General features: G+C 37.9%; 1 protein-coding gene across 7 annotated transcripts in view; it reads right to left on the reverse strand.

Annotated features, from left to right (window-relative positions):
* The window catches only part of ELAVL4 (ELAV like RNA binding protein 4), a 106,570-nt gene that overhangs the window by 56,867 nt on the left and 25,815 nt on the right, over nt 1–23,888 (reverse strand). Inside the window, exon 1 of one of the 7 annotated variants that reach the window (XM_030573449.1) lies at nt 22,226–22,421. The exons of 1 other annotated variant lie outside the window; for it this stretch is intronic. In XM_030573449.1, the coding sequence (XP_030429309.1) occupies nt 22,226–22,273 (48 nt within the window). In that variant the 5' untranslated portion in view covers nt 22,274–22,421. Of the gene's footprint in view, nt 1–18,400; nt 18,566–19,116; nt 19,332–19,708; nt 19,733–21,799; nt 21,917–22,225; nt 22,422–23,888 lie in introns of those variants that run through there. 5 more of the 7 variants (XM_030573448.1, XM_030573452.1, XM_030573455.1 and 2 more) reach the window with 5 other exon arrangements.

Consider the following 23,888-nt stretch of genomic DNA (forward strand, 5'->3'; position numbering starts at 1 on the left):
AAAAAATTTAAAATATTTATGACAACAAAAATAACAGTCCTAATACTTCTTTTCAGACATACCCCCACTGAACACTTCTAAACTCAGACGTTCTGTAGGTTAGTTCTGTGTGTTACAAGCTAGCTATAGTAGAGCTTACTATCTCTTCAATATCAAAATGTTGTTGGAACCTATTGTGTGTTACTTAAATTATTTATTTTAAAAAATGCTCTTCATCAACCCACTTATTTACACTCACTGAAAAAAAGAAGTTAACTTATTATTCACCACATCAACACTCTAGAGAAGGGTCTCCTGTTATTTCCTGGACACACCTTTTGCTTTTCCACAGTGTTTGAATTACTACAAAGGTCCTTGCATTGGATTATTATTATTTTTACTGAAGTCATCTCTTACTAGAGCAGAATCACTATGGAGATGTAGCTCATTTCCACAAATGTCTTGCAGAGAGAAAAACCATACCTTCATCTTCTCAGGTCTAAAGGTCTATTCAAATATTGACAAAATCAATGCAAAAATACAACAGAGTCTCTCTTATCTCAAAATCCCCTCTCCCTACATACACTTTCCCTGAAACCATGTTTTACATAGTTATGTTTAAAACTTAAGCCACTGATGTCTATTTCAACATTTCTGTTGTTATTGTACAATAACTTATTTAATGCAATTTAGGCAGATATTGTTGGTCTTAAAGTTTTAGTTACACTGCAAGAGCAATTCCCCATATCTACATTCACACAAATACAGGTATTATGAAGTTATTTTCTTTAAGGAATTGGCAGTCTGGGCCATCTCTAACAATATTATTCTCCATACATTGATTAACAAATATGTTCCTTAAAAAAAAAACTGTCACTACAAAGATGCCTTTTAAAAAAGCTATTGGTTATAGTCCAAGATGAAGCGCCCTTCAAAATAGATGAATCCTGGTTGGGTTTTTTTTTGTTTTGTTTTGTTTTTCCAACTGTGAAATGACCCTATATCCTTTGTCTCTAAATTATTCAACTTTATGTTGTAGTCTTCTGGTATAGAAACAATACTAGAGATATAGAATTATATTAATTCTATATGTGAATAACATCCTAGAAAAAAAGAGTTATATTATAGGTACTGTATACATTTATAATTTAGAAACCAACATTAATTTGAATATTATCTATGTAAGAATAAGGCAAAGTTAATTTGATTTATACTAATCTTCCATGTGAGCAAAACAGGATTTCAAGTTTGATTATTATTTTATGTCTATCAATCTATTTCAAATAAAGGCAAGTCTTGTCCTCAATTCAGGATGTGTTTTATCAGACCTCCAGTTTCTAAAATTATTTCTTGGTGTACTACTTTTCTCAGTATGGTGATATATCAGCAAACTACAGGGTATTTTAATTTGACAGGTTGCACAAAGAAATAGTTTGTTGCTTGGGAAGACTGCATAAGCTCTGCCAGTGTTTTGCAAAGCACAGCTAATCACAAAGTGCGGTATAAAAACCCCAAAGAACGTCAACAACAACAAAAATCCACCACAGCAGCTCCTACATTCTAAATAATATTTAAGAAATACTTCTTATGAATCTTCATATCAATATTTCTAATGAATACAGTGGATTTAATCTTCCTGCTAAAATATTAGTTTCACCAATAATGCAAAGAATACCTGCATGTCTAATGTAAATAAAACTATTATAATGCTCAAACAAGCTACTGGTAACTGACATTAATCTTTAGTTATTAGTACAGTAAATACGTTACATCTATCTACCATTACAAAGAACAGTTAATGAATCATTTAGAAAACTACCCACAAACAGATTAAGAGAGCCTTATCTTCCTATTGCATGCATAAACAATAGCCAATGGCTCAATAAATGTAAATATACATTTTACATTTACAAAATTTGTTCTCTGTAGTCTCAAAAACAGTCCATGTGTTGAACTGAGAAGAGTGTTGCATACACTGAAAACTCTTTACAATAACAAATCATTTCCTTAAAAACTCACTCTTATCTGAATTACGTGTGTACACACTTTCTATAGGTAATACCCTGGGAATCTGCTATACACAGGAAACGTACAATAATTAGAGTTGCCAAAACTAAATATTTGTTTATAAAAACCAAAGGGCAGTGTTTTGCAAAGATTCCACAAAACAGACTTTTCCTAAGAAAGCAAAATCAGAGAAAAATTCTAAGAACTATGGAAAGTATCCAGTTCATATGGACAGATTATTTCTAGCACTCAGAAGTCAAAAATATTATAAATTGTTCACAGCACCTAAATGCCAGGAAAAATGATCATGGTAAATTATACCTCATGAAGAATTCATGAGGTCTAATTTTATATTATTTCTAAGCGTTCATTAATGAACAAACTCAGAACACTCATCCATAAAAGAGAATTTAGATAAATAATGCAAAACTCTTAGATAAAATAAGAGAGCACTTTAATTAGCATTGCAAGTTGTTTGCTTTACATGTGAAAACAAATGATGCTATGGTGAAGGTCCCATAGCCATATTTAAATAAAATGTTAGTAGACATTTACAAGGAAAACTGCTTGACATGGGATTACATCAATGTGAGCTAAGCACCTTCTTGCTCACTCCAGCGGGTCCATATGGGGCAATTAAAGTGCAACACTTTACAGCGCTCTGCAATTCACAACACCATAGTCCAGACTGCGGTGCCATGTACACAAGTCCTTAGTGAAAAACAGTTTTTTAAAAATAATTCCCAGTATACCAACAGTGTCGACAGCAAGGATTTTTGCATTGTATGAACCATGATCCTTCAAGAAGCTTTCCCCAAGTGCAGGGACCCAACTGGGTTTAGCTGCTTTTAGGACTGGAGTCTTATGCCCCAAACCAACAAACACATATGTGCTTAACTCTACACATGAGTATTCCCACTGAAGCCAAACGGACTACTCACAAGTGAAAAGTTAAGCATACATAGTAAGTATGTGCAGAATCGGGGCCAAAGGCACTTACACACATGCTTAACTACACTGCCATAAGTAGCTCCATAGATTTCAATGGGACTATTCATGGTAGTAAAAGCAAGCAGTTACATTAAATGTTTGCAGGAATGAGGCCTTAGATTGTAAACTCTTCCAGGCCAGTACTGTGTCTGCCTATGTCTTTATACAGCACATGGCACAAAATCCTTTTGGCACAACCACGATAATAAATAGTAATTAAAACTATTTGTTTTTTCTAAAGCACAGACTGGCAAAAATCGGAATTAAAAGCCAAATGCTACCCCTTGGATGTACATGCACACTTCCCTCACAGCTAATCTTAAGAGAAGCAAGGAAAACATCTTTGTGGATCTTGAACACACACATTTTCTTCTCCGTAACACAACTGTCAAATTTCACCGTCAATTACCTTTTTACTAAAGCTTATGTACTACACAGCTAGACTTGTTATTATTTACCTTATCAATACAACATGAACATGAAATAAAAGAGGAAAACTAAGCTATAGAGCAATTCTGCCTCAAGGGACATCCAGTACCCCAGAAATGAATAATGATCTAATGATCTAATCCTCTGTATTTTGACATACCCCCCCTCAACAATTTTTACATGCTTTATCTTACCCCCTCTTCCTGTAAAAGATGTAGGTAATATTTACACACCCATGTAGCAGAAAGGATTAGCCTGGAAAATAAAGTGCATTAAATTGGAAGTTATTGTTACCGCCATTTTATTTCACATGACAAAACCTTAGTTTCATTATAAAATTTTGTTTTCAGAGTACAGTGCAGTAGTTTTAAAACAGTGTTCAAATACTTTTTGCAAGTTCACAATTACTGCATGCCATAATTTTACTGCGCACAAAAATCATGCTGACAAAATGTCAAATTCATTAATTTTAAAAGAAAAAGCTTTGTTTTAATAAAATTGTTTTCTTCTTTCTAAATGGCTAAACTTGTTTAGGACAAAAATGTCTGTAACATTAAAATGATACACAGAGGTGCAGAAGGGTTTTCTGTTTATTTTTACATTCCTATCATCTGTGATGCACCTACCAGTGCAAAGAAAATAAAATTTATTAGTAACACTATTTAAATTACAGTAGTACCTGAGGATCTGAGATCAGAGTCTTCTCATACCCAACACTGTACAAACACAGACAGACTATCCTGCCCTAAACATACAAGTAGTAGTGTAGGAGTGAAATAAAAAGTATATTATCTTTACCCCCGCATTTTGCAGAAGGGGAAACCAAAGCAGAAAGGAATTATTAAATGACCTGTCCAAGGTCATTGAGAGAGTCTGTGTCAGAGATAGGATTTGAATCCAGAACTCCCTAGTTCCAGTCCAACCAGTGTCTTAATCACAAGAGCATCTTCCTCCAAGCTCTTTTCAAACAATGGAACCAACGGGCAAAAAAAAAAAGAAAAAAAATGGGCCAAATCTGGCTCTTTATCTTCAACATTTGTTCCTACTATACATTTCATTTTGTGTGGTTCCCAAAGGATGCTGTCCTCTACAGATACTCTGCCTGTTTGAATAGGATGGAGAGTCTAAGATTATCAAAACTACCCTGTCATTAGTCAACATATTACACAACAGATAAACTAGTCAAAGAAGCCATTCTCAAAGGATAGGATACATGTCCTGCAACTATGTAGAGGAGAATAAATAGGTACATCACACATTCCATATGGCTTCTACCTCTCTCCATAGAGATTTTGGGGATGGCCAAGAAGTACAAGACCAGGGTTACTCAAACAGGGGTCGCCGCTTGTGTAGGGAAAGCCCCTGGTGGGTCGGGCCGGTGTGTTTACCTGCCCTGTCTGCAGGTCTGGCCGATTGCAGCTCCGGGCCAATGGGAGCTGCTGGAAGTAGCGTGGGTTGAGGGACTTACTGGCCGCCACTTCCAGCAGCTCCCATTGGCCTGGACCAGCGATCCGCGGCCAGTGGGAGCTGCGATCGGCCAGACCTGCAGACGAGGCAGGTAAACACACCGGCCCGGCCCACCAGGAGCTTTCCCTACACAAGCGGCGACCCCTGTTTGAGAAACTCTGTACAAGACTCTGCACATGCTATACAATTCCACACAAGTCAGAACCCCAAGTGCTATCATCAGCCCAACTGCCAGAGATGGGGTAAAACCACTAGTCTAGCTTTCCAACCATGTGCTACACGTGCCCTGTCATGTCTGCGGCGATTTCTGAAGACATGCAGAAACCTACTGTTAACTTACAGCTTTGCCTATGTCTGACAATAAAGCCTTTGTTTTCTTCCAAAGCAGGATGTGACTTCTGCTGTCGTGTGCCATTTAAACCTAGCAGAATCTCTTTTCTTCTCCTTACGTGCCTCTATTATGCAGGATATTAATACCCATTTGCAACAACATCTTTTCTTGATGAGGCCACAAAGAGTGTCTCCATTCTTCTAAAGTCCCAATTCTATGTGGTTCTATTTTTAGTACTCTGCAAATGCCCAGTTTGGATTCGAGCATGAAACAACAACTTTCTGAACATTTCTGGGGTTTTGAACATTATGCAGGAAAGAATGGCTGAGAAGTCATAATGGGTGACCTACCTGCATCTGAACCAAAGTTAGTCACTCTTTTCACCAAGGCAATCTACTTCATTGGTGGAAAGCAGAGTTTGAATTACCTTTTCTATTTGGACTGGTTTCACTGAAATTTGCCTTCCATCTTTTATGCCACTAAGGTCAAAGATGGAGAATACAGCCCTGATTTTATTGGAATTGAGGTTTAGAAGAGATGCCACAGCTAAATACACAGCATGGCAAAAAAGGAGCTATCCAGACTGTGATAACAGTGACACAATAACTCAGGTTAAAATCCCCTACTCTTATCATAACAAAATGCCACAGACATAACAAAGCTGACCTGGTTTTGTGTCAGGACACTTATAACAATGGTTACTCTGCCCTAGAATCTAACCACTTAGTTCTCCCAGAAGGTCATGGGGCTACCCACACTAAAAGTTCCCTACATTTTATCATCAATTAGAACAAAGGAATCCAAGGTCGGGTTCCACTGCCCCTAAAGCAAACCTCATTCTTCTTCGATTATCTTTCTTTCATTTTGCTAAGCCTGCATGCTGAAATCAGGTTAAGCTTTACCTAAGAGTTTTATCAGCTTTTTGATCATACCATATCGCACCTCATTTCCCTCCATTTTTTTTGTGTTTAATATACTACTTGTTCTTTCAAGTTGCATCTGAAGGACAAGAGAGCTCTGGGAAAAACCCAGAAACAAATAGTCTCATAACCAGCAAGCCAATTTTTCCTTGATCAGGTGCTCCAAGCCACACTGTATCCTGGGATTCCCCCCCTCTTCCCCAAAAGATTATACCTGTGTTAGAAAGTGAATGTTACAAAGGGAAAAGAGGTCTCCTATTGACTATATGACTCCTTTTGATCTATCCATGAACTCTTAAAAGGCTACATTAACCAGAAGTGTATTTCCACTCTGTGCTTGCTAGCAAGGTGGTAACCTCAGGTACAAAACATACCACAATAATGGCTGCACTAGACATGAACTTAGGCAGACATAACAGCTTACCTAGCTAGACAAGTAAATAAATACAAGATTGTGCTAGAGCAGGGATGGGCATTCTATGGCCCAGGGACCGCATCCAGCCCTTCAGATGTTTTAATCTGGCCCTCGAGCTTCTGCCAGGGAGCAGGGTCTGGGGCTTGCCCTGCTCCAGCCGAGGAGCAGGGTCGGGGGCTTGCCCCACTCTGTGCATGCTGTGGTGCTACGTAGCTCTCGGAAGCAGCAGCATGTCCTCACTCCCGGTCCTATGTGGGGGGGTAGCCAAGGGCTCTGAATGCTGCTCATGCCCCAAGCGCCACCCTCGCAGCTCCTATTGCCTGGCAACTGCAGCCAAGGGGAGGTGCAGAGACGGCGCCTGCAGATGGGGCAGCATGCAGAACCGCCTGCTCGTGCCACTGTGTAGGAGCTGGAAGGGGGACATGCCGCTGCTCCCGGGAGCTCCTTGAGGGATGCGCCCCCAGAGCCTGCACCCCTGACCGCTTCCCACACCCCAAGCCCCTGTCCCACCTCTGATCCCAGTCCCACCCTCCAAATCCCTTGGTCCTAGTCTGAAGCACCCTCCTGTACCCCAGAGCCCTCACCCCTAGATGGAGCCTTCACCCCTCCCGCACCCCATCCCCCAATTTCATGAGCATTCATGGCCCACCATACAATTTTCATACCCAGATGTAGCCCTTGGGCCAGAAAGTTTGCCCACCCCTGTGCTAGAGACAGAGACACAAGACAGGTCTCTACCCTGCAGTGCTTACAACCTAAATATATACAAAAGCACAGGGAAAGCAGCAGGACATTTCATTCTTTTTGGTTTTCTTTTAGTTTTTTTGATACTAAGCTGTTATGCATTTGATTCTTAATCTATACTGATTAGTTCAGTTTCCTGTTAGTTTTTAATTAAGTTACCAACTTTTCATATTTGTTTTGTGTGTGCGTGCATGTTGCACAAATATAATGGGCCAGGTCCCCGGCTGGCAAAGACTGACAGAGCACAATTGTGGTCCCAAGTTTTTTTATCACTTTTTTCCTTTTAAGAATCGTCTACTCTAAACTCTTTCCCTACCCACAAGTTTAGACCGAGAACCCCATATTATACAGCTATATAGTTTGGGTTTTAAAAGTTTGGAGAGATACATACTAGCCAGAGGCCAACAAAGAACACAGGACTCAGAAGAGAATCGTAGGACTCGAAGGAACCTCGAGAGGTCATCTAGTTCAGTCCCCTGCACTCATGGCAGACTAAGTATTAAAAAGGCCAGCTAGAAACTGCTACCTAAGCACCAGCGAGATTTGAACGCACAATCTTTGGTTTACTAAACGAATGCTCTAACCTCTGAACTGTGGAAACAGGTCCCAGGAACCTGCTAGGTCCATGAGCATCATCTTACTAAGAACCCCTGCTGCTGGAATTAATACCCAGGTGTACAAACAAAAGGTAAATTTTCAATATCTCTTTTGTGATTTAGGAACCTAATTCTACTTCAGTGGGACATGGGCTTCCAAGTCACATAGGCATTTTTGAAAATGTTACCCTTATGTGTTTCATTTACATGAAGGCCTACATTATGCAGAAATTGATGGTGTATCCACACATGCCCTGCACCACTTCTGTCCAACATAGTCTAAACTTTACTTTCAACAGAGCCTTAATGAAAACATAGCAGTAACTACATCTAAAGAACTTTAGTAGATGTGTGAACTTTTTTCCCTCTTGCAACAACTACTGCTGCTTTCAGGTCTAAGAGGTGGAGACTGGGGCAAAACAGGACATGATCTGATGCAATGCAAGTCACATCTCTTCCATCAGGAAAGTTAGCTTGTCCTGAATTGGCAGTACTCTTATTTGTTCAACATTAAGGAATGTAAACCTAATGAATTAGCTCTGTAGTAGGAATATATTTGCTTTTAACTTCCATTGATAATGCATCCATAAGGCAAGGATCTCGTGTCATGCTGACGTTGCTTGTGAAACTGATGGTATTTTTATGGAGAAGGATTCCTGCTTCTGGGGGCCCAAATTTTTAAATTTTGAATATTGTAAATAAATATTGAAGCTATTGCAAAGCAAAGGGTCACATACTGATAATCAAAAGCTGAGTATCTGAGGACTATCTGGTGGCAAAAAATACCTAGAGATACCCTACCATTACATATATCCCCTATGTCTAGGTTCATTCTCACAATCTATACTATAGAAGAAATATTTATAGTATACACTAAATGAGAAGAATTTAAAGCCACTGGAATGTAAAGCACTTCAAGGAGAAAAATATTTTATTTATTAATGTTTAAAAATCATACACACGAAAGAAATCCTACAGTAGGCTGTAAGCAACCTTGGCATCATTTAAAGATATATTATACTATCATTAAGAGACAACACAGTGGCACATACCTCCCTAGCCCCTACAGCTCAGGCTAAATAATCATAATGATTCCTTCTAGCCTTAAAAATCTATGATTCTACATACAGCCACCAGACAGCGAAACATGACAGAAGCCATATCAAAACCTCCCCTCTCTCAAATTTCCAAAGAAAATCCCACCCCCATCACCTCTGCTCTCTCTAAATATCTCCTCAAAAAGGTGGGCTTTGCAGTACACCGTGAAGTCAAAAAAGTTAAACTATTTCAAACTATGGGGAACAGTAAAATTTCAAAGTTGAGCAAGCCTCAGGGGAAAAACAACAAAAACAAAACCCTGCAGGGGGAGGCTTCTCTTCTACACTAAAGGGCCTCCCCCAGCACTTCTGTTGATCTCAACTGTGAGAAAGAGGCATAGCCTTAGAGATACTGGGGTCCCAAGTCATTTAGCAATTCACAAGTCAAAGGCAACATGCAAGATCTTATGTGGAAGTCAACAGGCAACCAGTGCAGTTCATAGGACACCAGCCTCCTGTTCATGATGGGATACTGTTTTGCAACATGCTGCTGTCCCTGAGCTAACTGTAGCTTCCAAATGGATTTATGGTGTAGCTGCACGTGAAGCATGCTCTATATAAATATATCAGGGGGGTTAACGTTAGGGAGGGAGAGGAATTATTTAAGTTTAGTACTAATGTAGGCACGAGGACGAATGGGTATAAACTGGATATTAGGAAGTTTAGACTTGAAATTAGACGAAGGTTTCTAACCATTAGGGGAGTGAAGTTCTGGAACAGCTTTCCGAGGGAAGTAGTGGGGGCAAAAGACTTTCCTGGCTTTAAGACAAAGCTTGATAAGTATATGGAGGGGATGTTATGATAGGATCGTTAATTTGGGCAATTGATCTTGGATTACCACCAGATAGGTCTGCTCAATGGTCTGCGGGGAGATGTTGGATGGAATGGGAACTGAGTTACTGCAGAGAATTCCTTCTTGGATGCTGGCTGGTGACTCTTGCCCACATGCTCAGGGTTAGCTGATCACCATATTTGGGGTCGGGAAGGAATTTTCCTCCAGGGCGGATTGGCAGGGGCCCTGGAGGTTTTTTGCCTTCCCCTGCAGCGTGGGGCACGGGTCGCTTGCTGGTGGTTTCTCTGCAGCTTGAGGTCTTCAAACCAATTTTGAGGATTTCAATAACTCGGTCCTGGGATAGGGGTTGTTATAAAATTGGATGGGTGGGGTTCTGTGGCCTGCCTTGTGCAGGAGGTCAGACTAGATGATCAGATTGGTCCCTTCTGACCTATGAGTCTATGAGTCTATGAAGCACTTGTCAGAAGTCCAACCTAGAGGTGACTAAAGCATGAATCAAGGTGGCAAAGTCCATATCCAAGAGAAAGGGTGCAGCCAGGTGCATATGGAAAAGAGCAGACTTTCACTGCTGCCACCGGATCATCTAGAAGCAACGGGGAATCTAATCAAATACATCCTATATTCTGCCCGTCTGCCTATCCGCTCCCAACCAAAAGAAACCTTTGTGCCCCATAAAAATGCCCATAAATAAATTAATATGTTGCTGCAATTAGGTGCAGTTTCTGCCTGGTATCGTAACAGCCTAGGATATCACATCAGGAAGCAACCTACTGAAGATCATGATACCTTTTATCTCCAGCAGGTGGAGATGGAAAATATTTTTTAACAGTGACATTTTTGTAACTCTTTGTCATAGAAAGCTCAAAACCACAAAGCCAGGTTCCTTTCCTTTGGTTAACGATGTCAGTAACAGTCCAGTAAGACTCAAATGACCCTTCGGTCTCAGCCAGCTGGACTATTTGAAGTTGTTTACAAAGCCTGGGCAATCAGGGTGTTTCACCCTTGTGGGAAAAGGAAAACAAGTCAGGGCAATGTAGGTGGCATAGCATCACTTAAAAATATTTTCTATCTCTGCCTGTTGAGGGTAAACAGCATCATGCCAGCATCTAAGCTGGTGCAAAACCATTACAGAAAAATTTTGGTTCCTGCATGACTAAAATGGTTGTGCATTAATGCTCCAAATGATGTTCTAAATGTTGATAATCACAAACGAACAAACTATTATAAATTTGAATACAGCAAAGATGGGTTGATGGCAATTAACCCCACTTCCCCCCCCTTTTCTTTTTTAAGTAAATGTCTTAAAATATATATGAATATTTCCTTCAGTAGTTAGGTCATAAGTACTGACAATAAAAGATTCTAAAAATACTTTTTTTCTTGGATTAGTGTATTTACAGTTAAATATAAACTATGCTCTATAAATTATCAAACACAATGTCAAATTCTGAAGTGCACTCAGGAAATCTCTCACTGAGTATAAGAAACTGCAGAAAATATTAAGTTTGTCCTGCCCCAGTTATTCTAAAGAAGAATAAGTTACTCTGAAGATTAAAGAATTAGTTTCCATCACTGGTCATATTAAGAACTGCTGCAACCACTACAGTAACTCTGTATTGAATTTTTCAGGATTTTCCATATCAAGCAAAGAGATCATTTCCTGGAACAGCTGTTCTTACAATAAGGAAATTAACAGCAATATTGCCACAGCATAGCTGGCACATGCACATTAGGAAGAGTTTCTAGCATTCATGAATTCTGCTAAAATGTATCTTCCCTACACACGTACTGCCAGGATCTTCATTTGGAACAAAGATCTCAGTATTAAAACTGCATTTATTTATGAAGTATTTGTGTATATACACATTATTATTTCTACAGTGCCATGAGCGTGCACAATGCTTTAAAAGACAGGTGCCCAAAAGTGCTTGCAGTCTATGTTGGACAAAGAAGAGCAAGGAAGTTACTGATTAGCAGTAGAAAGTTAACTTATCAATAGCAAAAGATGAATACAAAGACAGTAATAAAAAATTTCCCACTTATGAACAATTAATTCGGGTATTTGAAAACTTGAAATTATTTCCTATTCTGAGTGCATAATACTGTGTTAGCACTTCAGCACAATGTAAGAACTTGGTAAACATGGACTTCTTAAACTGTGACCATGGTGAACGTTTTAGGACCTGATCCTGAATCGCAGATGTCAATGGGAATTTTGACATTAACATAACAGAAACAGGAGTAGGCCGCTGGTTAGTATACAACTAAGTAATGCAATTCATTAGTATTTTGACTGTGCATTTTTTTGTTTTAAATCAGAACGACTGTAATCAGGTTGATTTCTAGCCTTATAAACATAAATTAGATATGAAGGTTTAAAATCAAACTGTCCACTGAACAAAAATGCCCATAAAGTATGGCTAAAGTTTAGTGACTCTTACATGAACCTAATGTGTATATATATATATATACACTAAATAGAAGAGAAGGAGTCACTTTTCACACATGAAAAATAAATACAAGGGAGATCAGCTGTTTAGAAAGATTACTATAAAGACAATAATTCTGACAGTCACAAATTTCACTTTTGTTTTGGCATTACCGGAAAAAAGTGGACTTCTGGGATTTGTACCGTCTGTATGATAATGTGGCGACACAGATAATTAATATTAAAGACTACAATTCCCAGAACTTTATATTCTGGTTGGGTGCATTACAACATGATATTACAGGATGAGTCAGTTATAGTTAAATTACGAACTGTGGGAATTGTAGCCTTTCGCCGTTTAAAAGTGCTGTAAGAAAGAAAGAATCATTAGGAAAAAAAGAACAAACTTCCTTCATCCACCATCCAGCTTCAGAAGCTTTTAAATATCACTTGCTGCTGTAATTTACCAGTATGGCTCTATTTCTTACTGCTAAGTCTTCAGAAAAAGACATCTTAAAAAGTTCAGATCAGTCTGTTGTTTTTCATATGCATCCTAGAAAGAAACACTTAGGGTCTTTGATTGGCTGCTTAGAAAAACAGACTGTTCTAAATGAGTATAAACATACTATGGGCCAACATGCAAAGCCCATGGCTGTTAAACAGTATGATTCAATTACCTGCTCTGCTAGAAAATTTCTAGGTCTCTACACAATGGGTGAGAGAGGTCAACATTCTCATCAGCTGTTTCTCAGAGACCTAACACTAATGGAAGGTGTTTGAGTCTCCTTCCACCATTCTACAGATTCACCCACGATGCTGTGAAATGACTGGAATTATAGGACTTTTGCTATTGGAACGCCTCCAGAAGCATCACTGCCCACGTTCAGAATCACTTAGGTGAACAGGAAAGCTTTTTGCATAGAACTTTCTTGCATAGAACTTCAACATTCATTTACAGCTGTTTCAAAGCAAACATATGACACAGCACTTCCTTCATTATCAAGATTTATGGGTGCTGAAATGCCACTACACTGCTACCAAGTCTTTCATGATACAGGACCAGTACCAGTGCATGTCCCCAGACAGTGAAAAGTGCCAGTGACATCCTATGAAATTTTTACTAGCAATATAAACCACTTAAAATAAAATTTTAAAAAGGTACTTCTCAGACCGACATTTTTTTCCCAATCACAGCAGAATGTCTGACACAACTGTGTGCGCCTTAGCAACAAAAGAGTACTACAGCATTTGATACATCACCACTCCAAATATTGTCAAAGCCTGCCTTGCATTTTACTGTGTAGCTGCACAGTTTCCAGAAAGCACCCCCCCCCATTTAGCTGACCTTATTTCTTCAACATTCTCACTGTCTTTTCATCCAATTTAATTAAGAATTCCTTACTGTTTCTCTGCATTTCCTGGCTCTTATAGATTACCTTCTTCACTGAGGAGAAAGTCTTCGTGCAAGACACAATCAAGGGCAGAACAATGGGTAAGAATGCCTCTCCGCTTCTTCCTTGCTTTATGGGGCCCCAAAGAAAAGATATGCATAAAAGCTCTAAAATGGCTGGGGCAAACACAGATTGTCATTACAGAAAAATAAAAATAAACCTAACAGCAGCACCACACAGCTAATTCTTAATGAACATATGCAAATATTGTAAATGTTACAGTAAGACAGTATCAAGTGGATATGAAAATTAAAAAGCGTATTCTTATTATAATCAAATTGAAACTACTTGATTTCTAACACTGATGTTCCAAAGCTATTGTGAAGACTGTCTGAATACTTAATTACGTAAACAACAAACACAAGGTCTCATCTCTGATGCTCTACGCTATCATCCCAAACTGATTATAATTAAAGGTGTGAACAACAAAGTAAGTAACAAACCTGCAAAGTCAAGGTTCTGAGAAATTAATGGGCATCACCGCACTGCACTAGTTCAAATTCATCACTCATTATTTCTCAGACTAGCAGTGTGCAGTTTCACATGTTTGTGCCTCATTCTCTTTCCTTCAAGCCTTTCCTTCCTTTTCTAGATGGCTAATTTTAGACAATTACTGTCTGTGACACACTGAGACTCTTCCTCCCCCCTTTTTTCCCCTCCTTTTTCTAGTTGTAAAGCTAATGACCTATAAAAGCCCTGTGCACCTAAAATACTCCAGGATTTTAGAAAGTGAAGATGGATCATTTGAAATAAGGGAACAAAAGAAAGCAAAAAGTATTTGAATACCCCTTTCCCCCACCACTTTCCCTTTGCATCATTTCAATGGTTAAAAACATTCAGATACAAAGGGCTGGGTACACATACACAGTAAAAATACTAATTTTACTAGGACTAGACATACTGTACTTGCTGAAACAATGTTCCGATTCTGAGTTAATATTTTTGCAAGATAAAATATGCACCTCAGTTAAGCCTTTCAGGTAGTGTAGAAGTCAGAGGTTTATGTTAACTATGGCCCTTTGCACCATATGAACAAAAATTTACGACATTTAGAGAATGCCCTTCCCGTTTTCAAAAAAAACCTGGTATTTTTTTACACTATGTTGTAAAAATGAGGTGTGACAATACACACATGCAAACACGCATGTATAAATACATGCACACTCATCTCTCTTTCCATCTATCTTGGAAAGAGAGTGAGTAATAGGAGAGGGGTGACTTTCCTTTCTTACATGGATTAGCAAATTTCGTGAAGTATGGCCTATCATCATCAAAGGTGCCAGGCTATTTAATGTTGACCTGCTTACAGTAAGATTGCTTGCGCCCCTTCTCCCCAAAAACCCCAATGACATTGAAAAAAATACTGCATTGCAGTATTTGCCAGTGCATCGGAGTGTATCCAGTCAGCTGTCCCACAGACAAACAAATGTACATTTTAATACGTCCAGGCATGTAAATTTGTTGTCTGGTGGCCACAGATTGCTGAAACAGACAAGCGGATTTGTCAAGATCTGTGCACCTCCACATACCTATATATAATATTCTCTATCACTGTCCATGTCTTACCTGGGGTGTTTGCTGAAATTTTCTGAAAGTGCAAATTACCAAGGAACACGACAAACTCCCCTATCAGAATATGGGAAGTACTAATAACTTATTTCATACACAATCTAGAACCACTGTCCACCACAAGCTAATGTTCAAGAAGTAGGACTATTATGTGCAGAAAATAACCTTCATTTCATGAACATTTCCAGCAGCATTCTAACTAGGGAAGACTTGAGAATGTAATGTAGCCTAGAGGACAGTCCTTTAAAAAATTCCTAAGTAAAGACTAAAAATATGCAAGATTTCTGCAACAACTAGATTTTCTCCAACAGGAATCAAATATTTAACAGGACCAAGTCTAGAAGGTCAAGACTATTTCACACCCATTCAAATGGCATTTTCAAACAAACACTTTGCAGTTCATTTTTAACCTTCCTTTGTCAATAACAACTGGGGTTTTCTTCATCTGAGAAAGCTCAGAAAGGTAAAATTAATAAAGATAAGGAAAGCAAAGGAGGTTATCAAGCCAGTCAACTGTGGAGGAGCATATCTGTTTCTAACATGGAAACCTGATTAGTAAGGTGCATAGTAATCGAAAGAATTGTAAGCTGGTAGCTGGTGTTTCTCTTCCATCAACATCTGAATGCAAAACCCCTTTTTTTAGCGAGACTACAATTTCACATAAATGACCATGTTGAAAAGACAGCTACATATTCTCCAATTTTTGTTTAAATATAAAAGGTTTTATGTTCTATGGTTTTAGTCTTACTATTATATATCTGGCAATCTTACATGAAATTTCACTAATTTAATAGCTATTTTCCTACTTTAGGGTCTACTATGTGATCTTTCATGTGAAAGAAGAGAAGACTGACACTATCCACATGCGGGCTGTGTTCATCAATATAATCTTAAGACAAAGAAAAGAGAAAGAACAGTGGCAGAAACACGTGCCAGGAAACGTACATAAAAATACCAAATTGAACAAAAACGTAACTGTATTAACTGCTGCCGACCCTCATTCTAATTTATTCTAATAACCAAATTCAGCAGCTTTAGAATGTATCATCAATGTTTTGGGTACAGAATTAAAATTTTAATCTCTCTCCTACATATATTCTTGTATATACTATATTTATATGCATGCACTCACAGACACAAACACACACACACTTATGATTTTTCTTCCCCTACAACGAAAAGCTGTGCAGTTTTCAGAGGGTCATTCAATTACCTCTCTATAGAACAGACTGCAGCAGAAGCATTACTTAAGAGAGCAAATTAAAAGGGTGATTTAATTTCTCATATATTCTTTTTAAACTTCCTAATATGAATATTCTCATTTGAATCAAATGTTCTAAGTAATCACACATAGAAAAAAGGAATAAACTAAAAATCTGAAATTTTTAAAGACAGAAGGGTGTGTTCTTTGCCCATGGCACGCATCTCTTGTGCCTCCTGATGTGTGACAGATGAACGCTTTCCGGGCAACCACATTTTTTTTATACCTTTTACGCTACCTTCTATCACCTACAAGTCTACTATGCTTTTTAAACACTTCCGGCACCCACAACCTTGTTTAAAGATGCACTTCTGCTATTCCACATTACTGTGTGCCCTATATCATGAGAGATCATAACTAGCAAAATATAAAGCTTTTCTTTAAAACCTAAAGCCAACACAGCTTGAAATTGAAAGTGGATATTGTTATAGCGGGCAGAGGTGAGGCTAGTGAAGAAGAGTACACCTTCATTATTTCAGGAAATTTCTGCTCAGCGCACAAACTGCAGGATATGATGAACTCCCTTGAACTGATTATTCTGCCATAGAACCATCTGACAACATAAAAATACCAATATCACTTAACACAAAATCACTGCTTAAGGTAAATTCATTCTACCTACTGTTCTCATAGGGACATTTGCTGGAAAATTCTAAGAAATGATTTGCAGAAGCTATCAGCTGTGGGAGTTCACTATTATACCTCTGTCAACTTCATTCAATATAGTTTACATTTTTTTAAAATACTGCCTCACAGGATTCCTCACTATTTTTTGCACATACAATTTCACAGCAGGAAGAGGGGAAAAAAAAGACAACCTTCTTTTGCAAAGAAGAAAGAACAGATGCTTAAAAATAGATTTCTAGAAATCACTGTAAGCCGGAGCCAGAAATGTAATTAACGTCTATTTAAAAAGAATAATTAAAGTTGTGACTGCCACAAAGAACAGCAAAGATAATCGAGGTAGCCCCTGCCTTTTTTTTTTTTTTTTTTTAAACACTGTTTGCAGTATTCCCACATGATTGCCACCTGCTCCCCCACTCAGCTTCCCCTATGCTCGTTTCCCCGGCAACCTTTCATTGGCTTTTCCTCCCAGCTATCGCTTTCAGTTCGGCTGCTCAGTCTAATCTTATTTGTTTTACACCCATCAAAACAAGCAGCTAGACAAAAGACAATCCTATAAGAATGTGAAAAGACCGTAGCTTTGTATCCCAGTTATAATAAATATCCAAAGTGAAAGTCTGCAGAATGTTTAATTGAAACAAAACTAGCAAGAGTGATTTGAATTTTGAAGATTTTCCCCTCACTGAATAGCAGTGCTCTGTAAAATTCAAAGTCTGTAAGAGTTGTATTTGATCATGCCATTTTGCACAATCTGTAAGGAAAACATAAAGGAGGAATGAGTCGCCTATTTCTGATTCCTCTGCCAAAAGAATACTCTAAAAATAGAAATGCTATTTTTACATAAATGGATTGCTTTGACTTCCTTCAATATTTAAAAAAAGAAAAAAAAAAACCCTTCAAAACACCATTCTGTTTCACGATACTATTAGCTCGTAAACAAACAAAACACCTCATTTTTACATGCAGTTATTAGATCTGGATTTAATTTAATACTCATGTAACACAAATGACGAGGAAAAGGCATGAGCTGCTGCCTGATCTGATGGTCATACAGCACAATGACACCGTGACTGTCAGTCGAGACCATCCTTGCTTGACTGAAAATGTCATGTTCAATGGAATCAGCGTGCAGGGCCATCACACTTCGATACATTAAAAATAGATAGATGGATCCTAAAAAATAAACAACGACTTGTAATTTTATTTATGACTCACAATCTGCTATCCTGAACAAAAGAAATTCATGAGGCACATATAAGCTGTATGAAACCTATAAACAGGCTCTCAGCATGCACTTACCATTTTCAAGCCATTCCACTCCATCTGTGATCACAAAGATGGACCCTTGCAGCCCCTCACAGTGTCAAAAGCAAAAAGAACGTTATGTAAAAGCTGACATTCCTTCTTACAGTACTGCTACCCAACGATGCAACAAAATCGACATATACTAGGCGCTGCAACACATACAAGCCTCCTCCTCTTTTTATGAGGTCATGACAGGAAACTCTTTGAAATACAATATGCAGCATTTACTGAAGCTCATATAAATCACTCTCAAAAATTACCATACCTGCTGCGCAGTCCACCAAAACAAAATTACCAGTCTTGAGGCTTTTTTCCAAGGATTCTGCTCTGCATTTGTATTTCCAACATGTGAATGTGGAAATTAATTACCTCCCCACCCAGAACAACCCCCTCTTTTTCAGCATTTCAGTTCGCCACACACAGCCTCACGTTAGAAATCAGCTCTTTCTTTATTCTGAGAGAAATCACAATGACCTTAAAAATGACAAAGTACATCCTTTATTAAAGGATATGCAGACATTAAATAGGAGAGAGAGAGAAAAGGGGAGAGAGAGACGGAGATACATAATGTAGAAAGAAACCAGTCACAGCAACTAAACTCGTGAAAACAAACTGATAAAGATGCAGATTTGGGGAAATCTATGTTATATATCTATCTATCTATTTATATATAATTACTATAAACAGATTTTAAAACTACTAATACCTACCATAACCATTCTTAATGGCAAATATTGGGTCTTGAAAAGCTTCAACTCTTCTAAGATTTGCTATGGTTTCAGGGATTTAATATTTTTTTTTGTAAAAAAAAAAAAAAAATCCACAAAGCACAGTGCAGACGTTTTGTGCAGCAAAAGAAGAATAATCATAAAAAGTGCACTGTGTTGAAGCCCCCGATTCTAGGATGTAGATAAGAACAACTGAACAGAGCCTTACTGAAATTGGCTTGCAGCTTCTCCTTTTTACATCCATTTATGGGACCATCTGTCAGCTGAAGCCAGGATCTGATTGGCTAGGGAAACTAAAGGAGGCGTTGCAACATCAGGTGCTATTGAAATTAGCTACTCCCAGATTGACAATGTTAATGATTTGGTGACCTCTACAACAACAGAGACCAGATTTCTGAACTGCTGCTTGTGTCTAGTAATTAAGGCCCAGTTGAAAAAACAACACATATACATGCATTTTATCTCTCCCTGCCCCAGAAGTACAGTAACAGTTACAGGCCATATCTACAGTTTATATACCTCCATCATGGAGGTGCCATACCTCAGCCATGCTTCAATGACTGCAACCTCTTACCTCTTGCATGCGTGGCTTTGAGGTCTGGAGTATTTTAACCACCTTATCTTTCTCGACAGTTGCTTTCCGGAGAAATGCATATTTAATGATCTGCCTCTAGGCTTAAAGATATGACAAAAGCACTTTAATGTGCATTTTAACCGCATTTATTCTCAGGTACTATTGATTTTAATAAACAAACTTTTTTTTCCCTTTTGCAGTAAGAAACTTTCAAATTTATACATAGTTTTAAAGGCAGGTTTGATATTACTTGCACTTGATTATATGTCTAAAATATAGTATCTACTTACCAGCACATTTTACCAGAACAGAAAGAGTATTTTATAATTATCCAGGTATCTCATTTCATTGCTCGCTTGCTTTACAAGGAAGTGATAAATAAACCTGGGCATTTAAATGAAATTATTTTTCAACTGTAATAAGCAACATGCTTTAACTTTGTAATAAACACACTCACTTATCTTTTACTTGCTTCCACAGACAAAGCACCAAATCACCAATTATAAACAGCAATATTTCACAAACTTTCCACTACGGCAACTTTATTGAAAATTCTCTTAATTAGGAAAGATTTATATCCCCATCTTCTTCAAAAAAGAAATATTTTAGGGGTATGTTGATTTTACACATGGTAGCCAAGATAACAACACATAGCATCCTGTTTTCACATCTAACCTGAGAATAACGTTTATCTAATCTAAAACTACCAATTTTAATTCTATGTAATATTGACATTTAAATCGTTTAGTTTTATCTTTGATGTGTACAGTAAGAAGAAAATTTTTTAAAAATGTCAAAATAATTATTAATATTTCTATTTTGGAACAGATAGAAAGGTAAAAGCTGCGGTGAACGCTGGCATGGCCCATGATATATGCTCATTTAGCTCTTCACTGCATAAAATAAGAAATGGTTTTATGAAACACCACAAACCTACCCCACCCCAATATATAATTAACATTTTGGGAAAAGTTTCTTTAAAGTACAAATATTAACTCAAAACTGTTAATCTCGTAAAGGGTACTCTGTACGTTTTAAAATTTCTTTAAAGCATCCACATGCACAAAAAACCCAAGTCACAGACTAAACAAATAGTACAATGTAGGAAATATATTTATCTTTTAAATAATGTAGATACAAATGGATCATAGAAGCAGAAAACACACATTAGAAAAAACATTTAAAATAAATGAACCCTTCCTACCCATGGAGTGAACACCGAATTCAATTAACATCTATTATGGATAGTTTAAATGGCTGCAGAGGATTTCTCTTATCACACAATAGTTTTAAAAACATTTGAAGCTTAGCAAAAACTAGCAAAGATTACACCGGGTTGTAGGATAGGTTTCCTAAATCAATCTATGCAACTCAAACTGAAATACTAGAGTGAATTCACTAGCATCAAAACACTGCATAACTCGTACATCATCATATGTTCTGGTCCCAAAACACACTGAATATTAGTTTCATTTGTAATGCAGATTTTTACTTAAGGTCTCTTCAGGGGTTAACAAAATTGAACAAGGGATGGAGAAATCTTTTTTTCAGCCTTTTCAACCTCAGCACACTTTGTTAGCTATAAATTAATGTTATGCATATCAAAAGATTCAGCCATTTTTCTGAAACAATCTCACATTGCAGTCCTAAACAATTAGCTGTTTTGCAAAACTAAAATTTCATGTACTTTGTACACTGATCACTTTAAAAAAAAACAAAAAAAACCCACAAACCCACACACCAAATCTTTCACAGGAATACTGAAACAAACGCACAAATGTCCTCAGAGGCCTCTCTCTAAAGACAAAGGCAGAATCCTATTGTTGAAAAAGTCAACCTTATTATCGTGTTTCCAATAGTACCATTCATCTTTCAGGGTAAGTGGCAGACCACTACATCAGAGTTGTGACACATTTGTAAAGCATCAAATTCTCAATATAGTCTCTCAGAATCAGCCAGTAAACCTCTGAGAACAGCCTTATTTTTATGCGAGCCTCCGTCCCCACAAAAAGAAACTTTAAACACCTAATCCAATATCAAAATGAAATCACAGGGCTGTTTGTCCTGTCCCCCCCACCCCTCTCTCCTTACCATAAATGAGCAGTTTCTTGACTCATTAATGACAGTTTCCTTTAAAAGAAGTGATCTCATATCACTGAGCCCCCCTACACCATGCATACATCCCAAAGGTTGCGGGTATCTTTGCATCAGTAGCCGCCAGCAAGCTCTCTCATACAGAGCCCAGATGGACTATACCAGAAGCCAATTCAGCGTTAATAACTACCTACTCTGTGCAGTTTAGAAGCCTTACGTGGCATAATGTCCTAGGCAACAGCAGCCGACTGAAACCGCAAATAAAGACAACCCAAATGTCCAAAAGCATCAAAAGGAAACAAAATAAGTGAAGAATGATTTTTTAATCTCTTACTTTCATATGAATAAACGGAATCCTTCATAAACATATTAAAAAAGGTGGGAAAAAAACAGATGCTGCCCAGAAAAGTGACAAAATATTACCTCATTATTTAACAAAGCAGCATTAAGCGTCCTGCTGATTTCAAACATCTTGCCACAGATTTTGGTTTAAGAGAAACAGAAAGAATCCTTTGCAAGCCCTCTGTCTGCAAAGGGTTCTCCAATTTTCTTGCGCGCAACAGTATAGTCAATATGTTATTTCCCTAGAGTTGGCACATTAAAACATCTAGTCAGTGAGCTGAATTTTCTCCTTATCTCACACACAGTACATTCCTGTTATATGCACTGCTCTCTTTGCAAGATCAGCCTGCCCCAAACATGGCTGTTGTTTAAACTATTCTGTGAAGTAACAGTTCACTCTATAACCACCAGGTGGGCAGTGTGCACAGATTCAAATAACCATCTTAAAAGATTTTTCTTGGAACAGTCTTTAGTTGTGGTATAGAAGCCAAAAAGTGCCCATATTTTGCATTTTTTGGTCAATCATCTGCTCCCCATAAGACAAAGAAACAAGCCAATGAACTTTCAGTAGCAAATCATTTAAAAAAAAATCCTAAAAAGGAACCTAAAACACAATTACACACAAACCTTTCATGTGGCAAGAATGAACTTAATGAAAAAACCCAATTAGCACACAGGATGAAATGTACTTTACAAGGGAACACCACCAGTGCAAATGGTCTCTTGACAGAAGACAGCAAAAACATTGAGCACAGGATGATAAACTGGTTCAAGTAAACACGAACACAACATTCATTTATAGTAAACATGGGGGGGGCCCGCATGAGGGAAGTTGGAGAAGAGACAGACTACAACTTCCTCAGGTAAAATAACAGATTACCTAACCTAATATTGTGATGGAAACAAAACTAAACCAAGAGTCAGAAAATGCATGATAAACTATCAGAGCACAAGTACCAGACTGATCATCATTTTCAACAGCAATTTAAGAAGACTTAGAAATGCTTACTACATTCTCCTCATCAATATATTTCTATAAACTTAAGAATTTTCCTTTGTTTTACTTTAGATCTGTTACAACATGGAATGTTTCTATTGTCATACAAAGTTATGAATTCACTCAATACTCTACAGCAGTGCCCAAAAGCCTCAATCAGATGTGGGGCCCACTGTGTTAGATGCTGTATAAACATGTAACAGAATCATTGGACTGGAAGGGAATTCAGAGGTCTTCTAGTCAGTCCCCTGTACTGAAGGGAGAACTAAGTATATCTAGACCATCCCTGACAGGTGTTCGTCTAACCTGCTCTTAAAAATGTCCAATGACGGAGATTCCACACAGACCCCTAGGTAATATATTCCAGTCCTTAACAACACTGACATTTAGGAATTTTTTCCTAAATGTCCAATCTAAACCACCCTTGCTACTACTACAGCCCATTGGTTCTCCTAGCCTCAGAGGTTAACAAGAACAATTCACCTTCCTCCCCCTTGTAACAAAATGTTATGTACTTGAAAACTTATGTCCCCTCCCACGTCTTTTCTTCTCCAGACTAAACAAAGCCAATTTTTCCATCTTCCCTCATAGGTCATGTTTTCTAGACCTTCAATTATTTTTGTTGATCTTTCTGGACTTTCTACAAATTGTCCACATCTTCCCCAAAATGCAGCACCCAGAAATGGACACAATATTCCAGTTGAGGCCTAATTGGTGCGTAGTACAGTGGAAGAATTACTTCTTACG

This window comes from Gopherus evgoodei, chromosome 8, assembly GCF_007399415.2.
Source record: "Gopherus evgoodei ecotype Sinaloan lineage chromosome 8, rGopEvg1_v1.p, whole genome shotgun sequence".
Classification (NCBI taxonomy): Eukaryota; Metazoa; Chordata; order Testudines; family Testudinidae; genus Gopherus; species Gopherus evgoodei.